Genomic DNA, 18,179 nt, shown 5'->3' with positions numbered 1-18,179 from the left:
CTTGTTTCGCTTCATTTTAGTGTGTAAGTTGGTGGGAAAATGTTCTGTGCTCTTGCTTAAAGTGAACTGTTCAAAGTAGTTTACAATCTGAGGGTAGTGTAAATGCCTAGCACTGGATATCTGCCCCTTCCCTCTCAAATATTATATACCTACTTCCGCCGTAATGTAAAAAATCAGCCAATGTGTGATTACTAGCCTGAGGGGGAGTTGCGGAAATTTTGATAGTTACGTAATTATAACTCAAAACAGTTCATGTATAGATGTGTATACTTTGTCAATTCAGTTTGTAAACTCTGTGGACCAAGGATAGTGTCTACCTTTGATTTTGTACAGTATTTAATACATGGGGTATTGGTCCAGAAAGGGACTCCTGAATCCTAGTTATGTAAACATGTAACAAGGTCTTTGTCTACAGGCAATGGAGAAGCAACTCGGGGGGGGGACCAAATACAAATAAAAAAAAACCTTGTTCCAGAGTGCCCCAAAAGGATGCAAAGGAAAGATAGGAAGAATAGTAGGAGGCCAATATGGCTTCATCAGGAGCTCTAGTGACCTGAAAATCAAACAGGAATAATACAGAAAGTATAACTGAGCAAATTGCTAAGAAGTAAATAGAATAGCCCAAGAATTTAGGAACAAAATCAATAGGTATTTTGTGCAGTAGCCTTTCTAAGGGACATAAAAGGCAATAAGAGGTTCTTTAAATACATTGAAAGCAAGAGAGTGACAAAGGAAAGTGTTGGACTGCTACTTATCGGAGAAGGAGAGCTAATTACTGAAGACATTAAAAAAGCTGAGGTGTTCAATGCCTATTTTGCTGCAGTCTTCACTAAAATATTAATGGCAACCAGATACTCCATACAATGAATATTAATAACAAAGGGAAAGGAATGCAAGCCAAAATAGCGAGAGAACAGGTTAAAGAACATTTAGATAAATAAGATGTATTCAAGTAAGCGGAGCCTGGTTAAATTCATCCTAGGATCCATAAGGAACTACCTGATGCAATCTCACAACTGTTAGCAATTATCTTTGAGAAGTAATGAAGGACAAGTGAGGTCCCAGAAGACTGGAGGAGGGCAAACATAGTATCTGTCTTTAAAAAGGGGAACAAAGAGGACCTGCGGAAATATAGACTAGCCAGCTGAACGTCAGAAGGATACTGGCTTATATTATTAAATCAGTAAACAACTAGAGAATAATAGGGTTATAAAGAACAGCTAGCATGGATTTGTCAAGAACAAATTATGCCAAATCAATCTAATTTTCTTCTTTGACTGGGTACTGGCCTATTGGATAACTAACTCCCCCTATTTACATTAATTCTTATGGGGAAATTGGATTTGCTTAACATCGTTTCGCTTAAAGTTGCATTTTTAAAAAACATAACTCGGATGTTAAGTGAGGAGTTACTATATGGTAAGGGCAGTTTAAAAAAAAAAAAAAGACGTTGATCAATTCTCCATGTCTACTGAAGGTAGTAAAAAGTAATAAGCTTAATCCTCCTTCTGATGAAAAGGAGGTTTAGGTTAGGTATTAAAAAAACAAACAAAAAAACTTTCAGGGTAGTTAAGCTCTGGAATAGGCTTCCAAGGGAGATTGTGGAATCCCTGTCATTAGAAGGTTTTTAAAAACAGGTTTGACAAACACCTGTCGGGGATGGGATAGGTTTACTTGGTCCTGCCACAGTGCAGGGGCTGGACTTGATGACTTCTTGAGGTCCCTTCTATCCCCATTTGGTTCAGTAATTTTGCTGCTTTGCTCTGGTGGTGTCTTAGCTTTTCCTCTGACTGTCTAGCTTTTTCTCTTTTCAGGACTATAAAGCTGATGAGGACCCAGTATTGTTCCAGTCGGTGAAGACTAAGAGAGGACCTTTGGGGCCTAACTGGAAGGTATTGTGAACTGACCTTACTGCCTTACAAAGACTTCATCAGCAGAAAGTAAACATTTGAAGAGTTTGTGGTGTCTTAAGTTAATACTGAGATGGCAGGAATATACTTTAGTTTCTTTCCTTTTCAAATCCAGTTAAATAAAGTCAGTGCATCTGTTACGTTAGCAAACAAAATATACCCAGTCTGTAACTATTACAAAAATACTGTACTAATGTTAAACATAGACAGTGATTTAATCTTTTGGGATCATAAGGTTAATTACGGAATTGGTATATTGAAAAAAGTAATAACATCTTTGTTATAAATGCACAGCTGAATTTCGTACTACAATGAATTCTATGTGAGTCCATGTCCTAAAGACACTGTCCCTGGTTTGCCATTTGAAGTAGTTTTAGACTGCAAGAAGCTATAATTGGGAGTAACTTTGTGTTTTTAAATTTGAAGAATCCCTGGGTACATCTGATGATTAGCTAACTTAACTTTCTCAAAAGAGATCATAAGAACAAGTTCTTAACTTTTCTGACCCTTGTTTAATTGTATTTGGAGGGGTGCTATTGGGAGGCTGATTTATCTGGATGTGCATCTTTTATAAATACAAACATTTACTACACGAGTTGGTAAACAAAAAAAAATATGCTGGTTCACTGATTTTTTTTTTCCCTGGTTCTGCATCAAAATGATATCAGAAGTGTATTATGGACTGTGTGTGGATTCCTTGAGGCAAATTTTCTATACTGGCTGATCAAAGAATCCAACATGCCTCCCAGAGTTTTTGTTTTGGTATCTGACCATCCCTGCTGCTACAAAACCTTCCATTACTCAGCTTCTCTTAGCATTGTATGACCCATTGTCTGTCCTCCTGATCCTTTGTTGTTGTGTATCTCATTTTATATTGCAAGGTTCTGTAGTCTGGGACCTTGCCACCTTTTATGATTACCAAGCCCTATGTATCCTATTATACTATTTAGGGCTATTGCACGCTTTTTTAAAAAATGAACTGTGCACTTTAAATAAATAAATAGAATACCATTTATTTAAATATTTTTGGATGTCTTCTATATTTTCAAATGTATTGATTTCAATTATAATACAGAATAGAGAGGGTACAGTGCTCACTTCATCATGAAAGTTGAACTTACAGATGTAGAATTATGTAAAAAAAAATAACTGCATTCAAAAACAAAACAATGTAAAACTTTAGAGCCTACAAGTCCACTCAGTTGTATTTCTTATTCAGCCAATTGCTCAGACAAACAAGTTTGTTTACATTTGCAGGAAATAATGCTGCCCGCTTCTTGTTCACAATCTCACCTGAAAGTGAGAACAGGCGTTCTCATGGCACTGGTGCAGCTGGCTTCGCAAGATATTTACATGCCAGATGCACTAAAGATTTATATGTCCTTTCATGCTTCAGCCACCATTCTAGAGGGCATGCGTCCATGCTGATGATGGGTTCTGCTTGATAACGATCCAAAGCAGTGCAGGCAGACCGCATGTTCATTTTCATCATCTTAAGTCAGATGCCACCAGTAGAAGGTTGATTTTCCTTTTTTGGTGGTTTGGGTTCTGAAGTTTGCACTTTGGAGTGTTGCTCTTTCAAGACTTCTGAAAGCATGCTCCACACCTCATCCTTCTCAGATTTTGGAAGGCACTTCAGATTCCTAAACCTTGGCTTGAGTGTTGTGGGTATTTTAGAAATGTCACATTGGTACCTTCTTTGCGTTTTGTCAGATCTGCAGTAAGTGTTCTTAAAATGAACAATATGTGCTGAGTCATCATTCAAGACTGTTATAACATGAAATATATGGCAGAATGCAGGTAAAAAAGAGCCAGAGACAATACAGTTCTTCTCCCAAGGAGTTCAGTCACAAATTTAATTAAAGCATTATTTTTTTAAGGGGCATCATCAGTGTGGAAGCATATCCTCTGGAATGGCGGACGAAGCATGAAGGGGCATATGAATGTTTAGCATATCTGGCATGTAAATACCTTGAAATACCTGCTACAAAAGTCCCTTGCAAACACTTATTCTCAGTTTCTAGTGACATTGTAATTAAGAAGTGGGCAGCATTATCTCCCGTAAATGTAAACCAACTTTTTTTTCTCCGTGATTGGCTGAATGAGAAGTGTAGGACTGAGTGGACTTGTAGGCTCTAAAATTTTGCATTGTTTTTGAGTGCAGTTATGTAAAACAAAAAATCTACATTTGTAAGTTGCACTTTCATGATAGAGATTGCACTACAGTATTTGTATAAGGTGAATTGAAAAATACTGTTTTTATCAATCATTTTTATAGTGCAGATATTTGTAATAAAAAATAATGTAAAGTAAGCAGTGTACGCTTTGTATTCCGTGTTGTAATTGAAATAGATATATTTGAAAAAATAGAAACATCCAAAAATATTTTATAAATTTCAATTGGTATTCTGTTCTGTAACAATGTGATTAAAGCTGTGATTAATTTTTTGAGTTAATTGCGTGAGTTAATTGCAATTAATCGACAGCCCTAATACTATGTCATTAACAGACACTTAACTCCCTTTTTGTCCAAAGAAACTTAACTCTGTTCACTCTTATTCCTTGGACTAACAGGAGCTGAGTAAGAAGAATTTATAAAAATAAGAGGGAAGTGGCCAGTGGGGAAGGAAAAAGTAAGGTGCTGGTAAACGAAAACAAAGAAAGCAACAGTTGAATGAAAGCAAAGCCCAATCTCTCTTTGCCCTGTTGTGTGTCTGGTACTCTAACTCATAGTGCTATAGTTCACTGAGGCCCCTGCAACAATGGAGCTGCTTATGCTTGTGCTTAATTTATGAGTTTAGATGAGATCATACACCTTGTTTAGGTGTGCGTTTGGGTTCTTGAACTCTTGCTTCTGATACATGTACACACTTATCCTTTGGAATACGTGTCTTTCATATTTTTCGTTATTTAGGAATCAACCTTCTATTACGCGGCTTGTGTACATAGTGATGAGAGTGATTTAAACAGTAACTTGACTCACATTTTTGCCTCAAGGCAGAGCCTTCAGGCCTGTGTCTCAGTAGTCATGGCTACAAATACCATAGTGGTGGTCTTAATTGCATTAACATGCTGCTTATTCACATGTTTAGTAAAAAAAAAAAAATAATCGTGCCTGGGTTGATTGAATTTTAGCTTTTCTCTTAGTTTTATGTGGGGAAAGGTTTGTTTTGTAAAGAGAAATATTAAATTCTTTGAAAGCTCTTAATATTAGTGTCACCTTTCTGTGTAAACAGGCTTAATTTATTGGGATTATTTTGGTGCATAACTTGATAGGTGGTCATCCAGATACAGTAGTGGCTCCCTTGTTTCATTCTTGAGATACAGACCTGCCTTGGAAATCTTCTCACAGAAGCTGGGACCCATAATTCAGCTCCTTCTGCATTGTACAGTCAGCAAGGTGCTTTATAGTGTTGTCTTTTTTGCCTTCCGAAGCATCAGGTTGTGGCTGCCTTACTAGTAGTCGTATTCTGGACTTGATGGACCAGTAGTCTGATCTAGCATGGGTAGCTTTCTGTCTTTCTCAGAATGGTTGCTCATCTCGGAAGCTGTGATTAGAATTTGCCATCTGGGGGCAGCTTACGTAAGCAGCCCTCGAATAGAAGGATAAAAATATACTTCAGCTAGAGGCTGAGCCAGTGTGGGTGTGGCTTCATGGTAGAGCGATCTTAAGTTTTTGGGTGTGTTGAGACTTGTGTTCTGCGGTGTTGCATGTCCTGTGTGGGAGTAAGTTCAAATGATGGTGCTTTAAATGAGGTGAGATTTGAAGTGAAACATTGATATGATTTTATATGCTCTGCTCTGGTCTGGTATGATGATTTGTCCTCAGCTGGCTGCATGTTTCTTGTAGAAATGTATTGCATGATTGTCCCCAGATTTCATTTTAAAAAGTTTCCTCTCTTTGGTTGCAAAGAATCAGAATGTGAAATGAGTGTACTTGAGTCTGCAGACAGCATAAAGTAATAGCTCTGAATGTTATGAACTGCCCCAAGTTCTAAGCGTAAACCAGGCCTTAAAGAACTCAAAGGCACAGTAAGGCTAAATTGCTCACCTAATGGGAACTGGTGGCAGTGTCTGTGGCTGTATATCCTGATTTACAGCATGGTGAAAGAGTGGATCCCCTGACAGTCAGGCTGTGCAGACCCTGAAAAGCTGTATTTATCTCAATGTTGTACCAGCAGCTTATTGGCTTAGTAATGAGTGCTTGTACAGGGGACTCCTTGGGAGAGGGATTTCAGCAGTTGATGCTCTGTGTACTGGTTTGTGGGATAAAATATTGACACTAGCTGCTTGCTGTTCCCAGGAGGAAAGATATGGTGACTTCAAAACATCAAGCTAGCATTCTTGTTTAAACGTGTAACTTGGCGGCAAGGGCTTTCCACTACCATGAATCATGGATGTGGATAGGTGTTCATGGCCAATTTAGTGACTTATTTGCACAGAAGGATTAGGTGCATCACCCAAAATTAATTGAATTTGCATCTTAATTTTTCTGTAGCCTCAGTAGAATCAAGGGATTAAGATGCAGTGTTGGTGGATGCATTTTCCATTCATTGAGGAAACTGATGGAACCAGCTACCAGAGAAGAGTAGATTGGGTCCGAGGGGCTGGCTGATTTTTTTTTTTTTTTTTTTTTTTTTTCTGAGCATGCAGCAAGGCCTCTTTGCAAAAGTTTCCTGTGATAACAAGTGTTTGTATTAACCGAGCTTAACCAGGCTGTAGGAAGTGGACAAAGAGTAGGATCCTCTTGAAGGTCAGTATGCCGATCTTGGCATCTTGTTCAACGCTCATATCCTACAGTGATGAGCACTGTAGAAAAACCCAAGTGAAAACAATCCTCTGTGTGTGCGCCTTCCAGTACTCTGCAGTGTTCAGTGTCCCAGGAAAACGCAGCGAGAGGTGGAAACATTATAATTCTGATGTACCGCTATTGGTCTGGAGCAAGATCTCCTTTCCTCAAAGAATGCTCATAGCCTATCTTTTAGTATAGAATTATCTGGAAATTTGATTTAATTGTATTAACTAGTCCAACTACGTCTCTGCTGTCTTCAAACAAGAGTGCACAGTGTTCGGTATTACTGATGACATTAAAAAGAATCCCACACTTCACTCATAATGTTCAAAGGCAAAGTAGTTCTGATGCCCATATTCCTGCATTAATCATTCCTGCAGCAGACTTTGGCTTTGCACTCTAAGACCGTTTGGAGTTATCAAGCTTCTTAGAAATGATGAAATATTCATTGAAATAAAAAATATATACATTTTGATGTAATGGTCTCTCTGTTTGCAGATGTTTTCATGAACTTAATTTAAATATCTTGTGAAAAACATGAAATGAAATGTTGTGAATTGATATTTGGCTTCCTGTGGAACCATTAAATGATTGATTAATCCTACCTTTGAAGTCAGGAGCATCAAGGGAATAAGGATTTATTCAGTGCTTGCTCTAGAGATTTTGCTTTAAGTTTTTTTATCTGTAGATTGTTTAAAACATCAAGCAAAAATGGCTCTCATCAGGAAGCCACTAGTTTGAATGTTAAAACTATTTCTTTGGAGGTGTCATGTTTTTTATATGTAAAGTGTTACCGCAGTAAGTGCTTAGCATTTTAATCAGCTAGTCATGGTGCATTTGTGCTACAAAAATAACTGAACTCTGGGCCACAACACACTTGCAGTAATCATGTTATAACATGGTTTCTTCTTGCCTGCATGGGCCACCTTGAAGAATTATTTCTAGACAAATGCACCACGAAACCAGAGGTTTACCTGAGATACATCAGTGATGTTTTCATCCTTTTGACAGATGACCTAAACTCCCTCACAGATTTCCACCACCACCCATCCATTAAACTCTAGTCTAGAACACTAACTTAATAGCAAAAATAAGGAGGAGTCCTTGTGGCACCTTAGACTAACAAGTTTATATGGGCATAGGCTTTCGTGGATTAGAACCCACTTCATCAGATTCTAACCCACAAAAGCTTCGTTATTTTTGCTAATACAGATTAACACGCTACTGCTCTAAAACCTGTTACCATAATAACATCAACTTCCTGGACATCACAGGACACCATTGTTTGATTATGCTAAACAATGTATTCCACCCTATATTTTAGCTGTGACACTTTGAGGCCATGTCTATAGGTACAGTGCTGCAGCCTCACAGCTGTACTGAGACAGCTTTGCTGCTGTAGTACCTCTGGTGAAGACACTCTACGCCAACAGAGTTCTCCCAACAGCATAATAAAACCACCTTGTGAGTGGCAGAAGCTACGTCAGCGGGAGAAGCTCCCCACCGAACTTGTGCTGTGCACATGAGCACTTACATTGGTGTAACTTATGTCACTCAGGGATGGTTTTTTCACACCCCTGAGTGATACGAGTTGTGCCGACATAAGCTGTAGTGTAGACCAAGCCTAAGTACCTTCCCCAGAACTGAAGAAGAGTTCTGTGTTGCTCAAAAGCTTGTCTCTCTCACCAGCAGTAGTTGGTCCAATAAAAGATATTACCTCATCCACTTGTCTCTCTAAAAGAGAGCCTGATTTAAAATAATAGGTTCCTTACCACGGTTATCTAGTATACGTCAGAGTTACAACAGTTCTGTCATGGGATTATCACATGTTTTTCTGTCTTCAAAATGGTGACCCGTGTTATATTTTGCATCAAAGGTTCCATCTCTTCTAATACATGGGGCCTGGTTTACTGAGCTTCAATGAATATTAAGGAATCTCTTATCAAAGTATTTATATTACATGCAAAAATACATTAAAATAATGTGACTTAAGTTGCAAAGTCAAGCACTTGGAAGTGAAGTAATGCCAGATTTACAGTTGCCTACACAGCCTTAATTCTTGTCCCTTATTCATCCAATCTGTGCATATCGAGGCTGTGGTACTGTGGAAACGTAGTATGTGATCATGTAATTAAAGATTGTATCCTAATGCATGCACATAGTTAGTTCTGTAATAGACCTCTACCCCTTGAGCTACAGGGCTAACAATACTAGCAAACAGCAAGAGAAGGCTGTTATCCCAGAGTGGGGCTGGACTTTTACCACATATACTGGTCTCTGGGGTTAGGGCACCTGGCCTGGCTGACCTTTCTTCCTCCCTTGCTGAAGAGGTGGGGGCTTCCTGCCCCATGTGGTGCCTGTGGGGGTTTGGTTGGGGGAACATCTTGCTTGCTACATCTAAGGGTTGTGAGGTAGGGTGGAAGAGGGTCGGACTAACCATCAGCGGTCCATAGCCTCAGGGTCCTTCTAGACTCCGTGCTGCTCCTGGACTTCCAAATTGCCTCGATATGCTTAACAGCAGACTTGCAACTGGAGCTGACAGACCATGCCCTTCCTTTTGCTTATCCACAGTTTTGTAATGTCTCAGCGATGCTTGTTTGCTATTTAAATTCCTAGTGGTGGTCAAAGTGCGGGTCTCTATACAAAGCTGCAAGTTGACCAGGTCATTTCTGAGAATTAGTACACTCTAGATGTGGGGCAGGTGTTGGCGTATCAGAATCTCATGCATTCCCTTATACATCCTTAATGTTTAGCAGTGACCTACTCAGATGGAATTTTTCCTGTTCTGATCAAAGTAACGGAAACACTTGACCTTGATCAAATTGGGAGAAATAAACCTCACCTTCTCTCTGCATTCTCATCCTCAGTGTTCTTTGTACTTCTGCCTTCGGTAACAGAAAGCTCCAGTATTTCCATCTCATTACTTTATTCTGAGTCTTACAATATTTGGTTTATTTCTTAAAGCTTCGGTTTCTAAAAAGTAACCTTCTAGCCCTCGTGGATGCATAGAAGCTTGAAAACATTCCCTAAAGGCTAAAAAATTGAAAGGCAAATAAAAACTCAACATTTATTATTTCTTAATTTCATTATTTTAAGCCAAACTCATGATTTTTGGTCCTGACTCAAGATTTTTGAGTCCTGGAGGTTGGCTGTTGAAACTGTCCTCTCACTTTTCCCTCTTTTAGTGGTACCTGGGTTGAAGATTTGTGCAGTTTCAGTACGTAAAGGAAACATTGCATTTTAAATCTTCTGTTTGTAAACAGAACATAAGAATCAATTCTGGATACACTTATTTTCACTTACTACTGATAACCAGAGCTCTGTAGTGAGAAATTAGTGTAGTAAATGCACATAATTCAGCTCTAGAGTGTCATATTTTTTTTAAAAAAAGGAGTACTTGTGGCACCTTAGAGACTAACCAAGTTATTTGAGCATGAGCTTTCGTGAGCTACAGCTCACTTCATCGGATGCATACCGTGGAAACTGCAGCAGACATTATATACACACAGAGATCATGGAACAATACCTCCTCCCACCCCACTGTCCTGCTGGTAATAGCTTATCTAAAGTGATCATAAAGTTGGGCCATTTGCAGCTGGAAATGTGCTGGAAATGGCCCAACTTGATGATCACTTTAGATAAGCTATTACCAGCAGGACAGTGGGGTGGGAGGAGGTATTGTTTCATGATCTGTGTGTATATAATGTCTGCTGCAGTTTCCACGGTATGCATCCGATGAAGTGAGCTGTAGCTCACGAAAGCTCATGCTCAAATAAATTGGTTAGTCTCTCAGGTGCCACAAGTACTCCTTTTCTTTTTGCTATATTTTTAAATATCTAAAAAATGTTCAGCAGAAAATCTCATGTTAAAAAGAATTAGTTTCAAAAATTAATTTTACTCTTGTCTGGCATTCCACCTTTAAGTCCTTCTGATCTATTTGCCATAGATATAAGAAATGAGAACTTGTGGTCTTCATATACTGACTGCTTCCTATTCTAGCCAAACACACAGCTTTTTGTTTAGTTATATAGCCCAAATATACATTACTTTCCCTTTGGTATGCAGAAGAGGCCTTAGAGTAACTTAATATGCATTGTTAAATTAAAAACACGGTTTAGCCTCTTGGATTACATTTAAACCTAGACATACAGAATCTAAAGAATCCAACAAAAATAAAATGTACATTAAATACTCTGGAGTCACTTCGCAACTGCTTAGTAGTAAGGAATATCCAAATAAAATAAGTTTTGTGATATTCACATTTTTCAGGATTATTCTAATTTAATAGTTCTTCTGTCTTGCTAATAGCGTTTCAGTGAAATATGTTCAAAGACCTTGGTATTAAAGAGGCCTCCACTAATTGTGTTTTTCATGTGATTGTTTCAGAGGGTCTCCAATTTGGATCATGTAAACTAAAAAGTAATTTCTTAGTGCAGTATATTTATAGGCTGGGTTTAACAGTTTGCAAGAAGTGCTTCCAAACCTTATAAATTGTAGGTAAAGAACACTATAAATTATTTTGACGTTAAGGTGTTTGTAAATGTTGCAGTAATCATATGTAAATGGAAAAACATTCCTATAAAACAACCTACATATTAGTCGTTTTTAAGAATGGACAGGCATATAGTCGAAGGAGGAGCTAGGCAAAATACTTTCCAAAACTAAAATTGCTTAATTTCCCCTGCAAATAATTTTGAATATTTATTTTTGTTTTTCCTCAAGAAATAGAATTTTTATATTCATTTTTAATAGCCGATTTTAATTTTAACATGGAAGGGAACAGACAAAATGGATGCTAGTATTCTTAATAATTTGCCTAAAATAGATGTGCTCTAGCATGAAGTTATCACAAATGCTCACAAGGTTCAAGTACAGTTAGAGGGATATTTGGAAGCAGAATAAATATTGTCAAGCAAATTAGTTGAACTTCACTTTGCTGTCACTTGTTGAATTGCCCTTATACTCTTGATGTCCAGAAAACAAAGCAAATCTAATGTATTCTCTGTCCTAATTAGGATGACTAATTTCAAACCTAATGTACAATTTCAATTGAAAATATATTAACTGAAGTACTTGTTGCTTCTCTAACAAAATAAACTTGGCATGCTGTGACTTCAGGTGTGTAAGAATAATGGACTTCATAAAAGTCACGTCTAACTCAGGTTCTATTGAATGTACCAAGGCATTTAGTCCAAAATATGACTTGTCTTAAAACTTGGCATGGGGTGATGAATATCTTCCCAGTTCTAGAATCTGGATTTAAATCACTAGTCTGTACTTAACAAATAACCACAAGGTGTTGAGTTCTCCTAGTGCAGTTATGGCAGAGGGAGCATCAGGTTAACGTGAGGCTTGTAATCATCAGTGATGCATGTGCGCAAACAAGGAAGTAACCAAATATCACATTAATGTTGAGGTTTGTTTAAAAGCCTAGCTGAATAAATCAGTGTCCCTGTTAATCAAGGGTGACATTGGTAGGGAAACTTCAGTGAATAATACAAATCCCATTTAAAAAAAAATTAAGTTCTTTCTCTCTGAAGCCCCTTTCTAATGTGAAGCCTGCCATGGCATGCAAATAGGGCTTATAAATTGTTACATAATTTCACCATGTGAAGCACCGAAGTATTACTGTGCTTACCAATGTTACAGTTATAAACTGGTGATCATGAAAACTCTGGAGTTGTGTAATCATGCCTTTTTATATTACAGAAGCCTTGGAGTTCAATGTGTGTTCTTGACCTTGTGGCACTCTCCTTTTGTTTGTAGGCATTTTGGGTGAATTACATTTGTTGTTCAGCTGAAATTGTGCTTTGACTTGCTGCTTTTGTGAGTTATTTGAAAATGCCAAAATAGCCTTTCTACTTTGCAGTAAAAACTGTTTTTCAGATCAGGACTAGTCAGCTAAAATGGTGCCCCAGACTAAAGGCTCTTTCCTCTTGGAACTCTCTAGAGTTCAGCACCTGATACGCTGGACTTCTAAATTAATTAAGCCATCCTAAAACTCACCTTTCACAGTGAATTTAGAAATCCTGTTGTAACCTAGGTCCTATGTTTAAAACTGGCTTCAGTGCAGTTAAAGACCACGAGACGGGGTGTTAAACTTCCTCTTCTTCAGTGCCAATTACTAATAGTCAGAGAAGTGGTCAGCAAACTGCCATCTTCTTAACTATTTTGCAGAGATCTGGAATCGCCTCTGAGGTCACAGATCCCTGGGTGTTGCAATCCTTAAAGGGCTCCGTGTGAGTTGTCTGACAGTAGGTGGTATGTGGGTTAAGAGAATGTGTTTCTGTTGTGCTCCAGTGACCCGCAGGCTCTATGACCAGAGTGAGGAGGCAGACCACAGTGCAGGGCCACAAACTTTGATTCACTTTCAAAGAGGCTCAGCACTTTGGGCTTGCAGTTACAGGCATGTCGAGCTGAGTGGTCTATTTACATTACCAGGCTTTCTTTTGGGGGGCCCGACTGGTTTTTCTGGGATCAAGAGGGCAATGTGAAGAGTACTCATGAATTTACTTTTTGTTAAAAGAACAGGAGTATTTGTGGCACCTTAGAGACTAACACATTTATTTGAGCATAAGCTTTCATGGGCTTAAATAAATTTGTTAGATTCTAAGGTGCCACAAGTACTCCTGTTCTTTTTGCGGATACAGACTAACATGGCTGCTACTCTGAAACCTTACTTTTTGTTAGTCACTCTTGTATTTTTATGCTGTGACAGTGCTGGAGAAGACAATCCTCTGTCCGCACTATGGGCAACAGAGAAAACTTCCCCATTAAAGTGCCTCGCTCTTAATATGAAGAGGCCATTTCTTGTGTGAGAAGGAATTATCTCCGCAACCTTCCAGCCTGTTGTCTCTAAGGCTGCTAGTCAGTTAGTGCCATTGTAGCTTTTTTTGTTGGTGAGGAGCATGTCTGGCCCACTGAGAGTATCCATGTGGTTCTGGGAACTGGCCACTAATTGGAAATAAACTGCAGTTTTTCAATATTTTAATTAAAGCATAAGCAGTGTTTGTCAAGCTTGATTGAGACTCAAAGATTGCAGTAGATATCGGACTCTATTTTGACATCCCAAACCTTATCTCCCCAGATAATACTGGTCACCTGTAACTTTAGATTTTTTTTTTTAAGCTAACTAATTTTGTTTCACCAGGGAATTGCTGTCAGAAGTGTAAATTCAAAGTCCAGAGTTCCATTGTTAGGCAAGTAGAAAGAAAACAGCATGCAGACTAATCCCATGGGAAAGACAACTCATGCTTTAACTCTCTCTTCTAATCAGGCCTTGTTAAGTAACTGATATTTTATGATGTAGTGAAATACTGTTACTACTTAATAAACTGCTACAAGGTAAAACATCACAAATTGCTTTGCTTCTGTCTTGGATGACTATACCTCTGAGACCTAGGGAGGTCTTTCTTCATCTTTAATTTTTTTTTAAAATAAGATGCATCTCCTTTTCCTCAGTGTTGACAGGCTAAAACTTGAATCTTGGCTAAATCAGTGTAGTGTTGCACTCTTACCCTTGAAAGCAGGATTTAACTGTTGTGTTCACCTGGTCACAAAACTAGTCGACCACCTTAGTATTTTTAATAAATACAAAATTACCTGTGTGTGTTCGGAAAAAAAATTAATGGACCTATTTGTTACCACAAACGGCTTACATATATTTTGATGTAACTAGTGTTACAGGAGGCAGATATTGTGAAGTCACAATAGAAGCTTTTCAGTGAAGGTTGTAGGACAGTTTCTGTTATGTCTGTTTTTTGCCAACCCACCCACTCCAAATTTCTGAAAAGTTTTCTGCTTCTGTACAGAATTTGTTACAGACATTGTCCCTTATCTGAGTATATTTCATTTTGAAAGTGGGGGTTAGTTGGCCAAATTGTTTGTTATGGCACTTTAACAAGTGGTTGTTTAGCACCTTCTGAAATGTCGTAACTTTTTTGTCCACTCATAACTTGGGAACAAATTAGAGTAAAATGTTCAGTTTTGTCTAGTCCAGAATCCTCAATGAGAGCAAGTAAGCCAGGTGCAAGAGTCCTTGGTCATCAGTGTTCTCCAGGGGTGTGCGAGCCTCCACAAATGGTCAACAGACTACAAACTCTGTTCCACCTAATCTGAGCTTTTCAGTTAAATGATTTTAACCAAATACTAGGCTTCTAAGTTTGTAGTGGAGAATTTTAGGAGATGTACTGCTTCCATCCAGCTGCTCTCACTTGCTACAGCTGGCAGAACTCCAGTAATTCCCGACGGCTGCATCTCTTGCTGCAGGGAGGGCAGGTGATGGTGGGCAGCTTTTCTCTCCCCTCTCAGTTCAGTTTCCTGGGGGGCCCCACTCTTCCCATGTCCCTGAGTCTGAGCCTCTTTCCATCGTTCCTATGAGATGCAGTCTCCATGGGGCTGATAGTCACTTGCCAGTACTCCTGGCCATTAAGGAGAATGGAGTGCCCCTTTCTGATTTACTCCTGAGGCAGAAGTATGAGTATTCAAATTTGTACCTACAATTAACTGAGTGCAAACAGACATGCAGATTATGCTCAGAAACTGGACACTGACTAGTACCATTTCCCAGGAAAGGAAGAAGGGTATGACGCTTACCTGTCTGCACTGCAGTGTGTAGGCACAGTACACGTGATGTACTAACAAGCCTACTGCTAAACTGCCTTGGTTCTTGGGTTTTATGTTTTCAATGGATTTGTGTTATGAAATGTGGAGAAACTAACTTGGGTTTTAAGTGTAAATGTTGTGTTCCACACATTGTCAAATGGGGGTTAATGTTTAATGGGACATTGTCAGGTCAAATTTGTGAAAAATAAGCTGCTACAAAACCAATAAAAACATTTTACATTAATCTCTTTTCAGTTCAGTGGATGTAGTTTCAACAAATATTCCCTTGTAGTGTGTTAGCTACCCAAACAGTGCAGAATTGTTCTACTAATGAAGAACCAGAAAGGGAAAATGATTTGATATTGACTTAAAACAAAACCCACCACAGTAGTCTATTTTAATTGTCAAGCTTGAATACTCAATTTAAAATTAATTTCCTTGTCATGATTTATGCCAATAGGTTACTTTATTTCAGATTTAATTATAAGACATGTTTGAAATGGAGGTAAAGCATTTTTTTAAATATGGCTTTTAACCTGACAGTTTTATTAATCCTAGTCTCTAAGGTGCCACAAGTATTCCTTTTCTTAATCCTTGGCACTTTGCGTGTTCAAATGGCAGTACAACCATTGTCTAAGCCTTAAAATGGTGATTTGCAATAACACTAAATGCATACATCTGAAATCCTTGTTTATTCACATTTATAAATTTCCATGCTAACAAGTTTTTATTCAAACGCTAACATTAAATGAAGAGAAGAATTTTTTTTCCAATTCTCCACAAACAGAAAGAGCTAGCAGCTGATGAAGACTGCCCTAAAATGTGTGCCTACAAGTTGGTGACTATCAAATTTAAATGGTGGGGCCTACAGAACAAAGTAGAAAACTTTATCCAAAAGGTAAGAGCTGCTTATTAAATACTCTGTGGCATACTTTTTTTAAAGTAGAAGTGAAAAGTTGGGAAATTTTTCTTCTATTAAAATGAAATGTTAGTGAAGACATTGATCCATTCAGTTTTTCAGCAGATCAAACCATTGACTTCTAAAGTCCCAAACTTGCAGCCACTTATGGCTTAACTTGACTTCTGTGAGTAGGTGCATTGATTTAATCAGAAGTACTCATGATAGTAAAGTTAAGCACATGTGTAAGTATTTCCAGGATTGGGGCCTAAATGTATATGGCACTTAGGAATGTCCTTTGCTTCCATTATTCTCTCTAGTTCAAAAAAAAAAATCTATTTACGTAAACATGAGCGCTTTGATGCTTTTCCAGCAGTATGTGCACCAAAAGTCTTGTGAAGTATCTTATTTTTGGTTGCTACTAATCCTATAGTAGTCATCCTTTTTTTTGTAGCATTAAATTTTACAACAGCCACAGAGATTGAGGGATTATAATGCAAAATTTAACATCTACCAATGACTTAGTTGAAAGCTGCACCATAACTGGCTGGATAAGTAATCCAGAGGGATCACTCCCAATGTGGTCAAAAAACAAAAATGTATCTTACAACTTGGAATGTCCATATACTACTAGACTAATCAAAAAGTGAAAGACCCAAATGCAGAACAGCAATTATTGCCTGAGAACTCTCAAGGTAGAACATAGACATCACTGCTCTCAGCAAAACAAGACATGCAGGTGAAGGCCACTTGAGGGAAGGGGGTGATAATTATACTTTCTTCTGGAAAGGAAAACCAGCAAGCGACAGGTAAATACACAGTGTTGGCTTTGCAATCAAAAACCTTCTAGTCAACTGCCTGACTGAGCTCCCCATTGGCATCAACAAGCACCTTATGACCCTCCACATCCAATTGGTCAAGAAGTCATTTGCCACTATCATCAGTGCATATGCACCAATTCTTGACACTGAAGAACAGAAACAATCTTTCTACAGTGACCTTGATAAATTTGTCATCCATTCCAAAAACAGATAAGATCATCCTCTTAGGGGACTTTAACGCAAGAGTTGGCCGAGATTCTAACCTATGGAGTAGCACCATTGGGAAGGAAGGAGTGGGCAAGACCAATTCCAATGGCATCCTTCTACTCGGCAGATTTGCAGAGCATGACTTTGTGATCACAAACATAGTCTTCAGACAAAGCAACAAGTACAAAACAACTTGGCAACATGCCTGCTCAAAACAGTGGCACCTCCTAGATGGTCATTGTAAGAACACAGGATCTATGAGATGTTGTGACAGGTTTCAGTCGGTCCTCCAAGCCCCTAGGGGAGATGGAGAGCTATGATCCCACTGGCAGGCCTCAGTCACACCTTTCGGGCGCTGGGGAATTAGCAGGGAAGGTGTGCCAGCACGAGTCTACAGCGCGCCCCCCAGGCAGGGGAGCGTCGGCACGAGTCTGCAGCGCACCTCCAGGTAGGGGAGCGCCAGGGTAGGGGAACTCAGGCCCACCCAACTCCACTGCGTTCCAGCCCCTGGGCCCGGTCAGTGGCGGGAGGCGAAGGTCCTGCTGCTGGGTCAGCGGGGCTGTCCACGCCCGCTGACCAAACACACCCACCCCACGGTGCAGTTCTGCCCCTGGGCTACTTCCTCCTCGGTCTCTCCGGCGGGTCTCTCCAGTCCCTCCAGCTCGTCCGGGTATTCTGCTGCTGGCAGCTCCAGCTCCCCCTCTGTGTCGGACTCACGCCGGCCCGGGCTGCAGCCGGGCCCCTCCAGGTCCTCCGGGTATTCAGCGGCTGGCAGTCCTGATTGCCACAGGCCTTCCTCCCGGTCCGGTTCCTCCTTGCCCAGGGCCTCACCTGGTTCAGCAGCAGGATCGCGAGGGAGCAGCCTGCGTCTATCTCCCTCGCTGGTGCTCTCGTCACTGGGCAAAGGGCCCTGCCCTTTGTACTTCCTGTTCCACCCCTCCCCTTCC

At 39.4% G+C, this 18,179-nt stretch overlaps 1 protein-coding gene across 1 annotated transcript in view; it reads left to right on the top strand.

Moving 5' to 3' along the window:
• PITPNB (phosphatidylinositol transfer protein beta) overlaps positions 1 to 18,179 on the top strand; it is an 81,253-nt gene that overhangs the window by 50,762 nt on the left and 12,312 nt on the right. The window contains exons 8-9 of the mRNA XM_073313640.2: positions 1,815 to 1,892; positions 16,094 to 16,204. Coding sequence (XP_073169741.1) covers positions 1,815 to 1,892; positions 16,094 to 16,204 — 189 coding nt within the window. The remainder of the gene's footprint in view (positions 1 to 1,814; positions 1,893 to 16,093; positions 16,205 to 18,179) is intronic.

Source organism: Lepidochelys kempii, chromosome 15 (assembly GCF_965140285.1).
Source record: "Lepidochelys kempii isolate rLepKem1 chromosome 15, rLepKem1.hap1, whole genome shotgun sequence".
NCBI lineage: Eukaryota > Metazoa > Chordata > Testudines > Cheloniidae > Lepidochelys > Lepidochelys kempii.
This window is presented reverse-complemented; position numbering and strand designations above follow the sequence as displayed.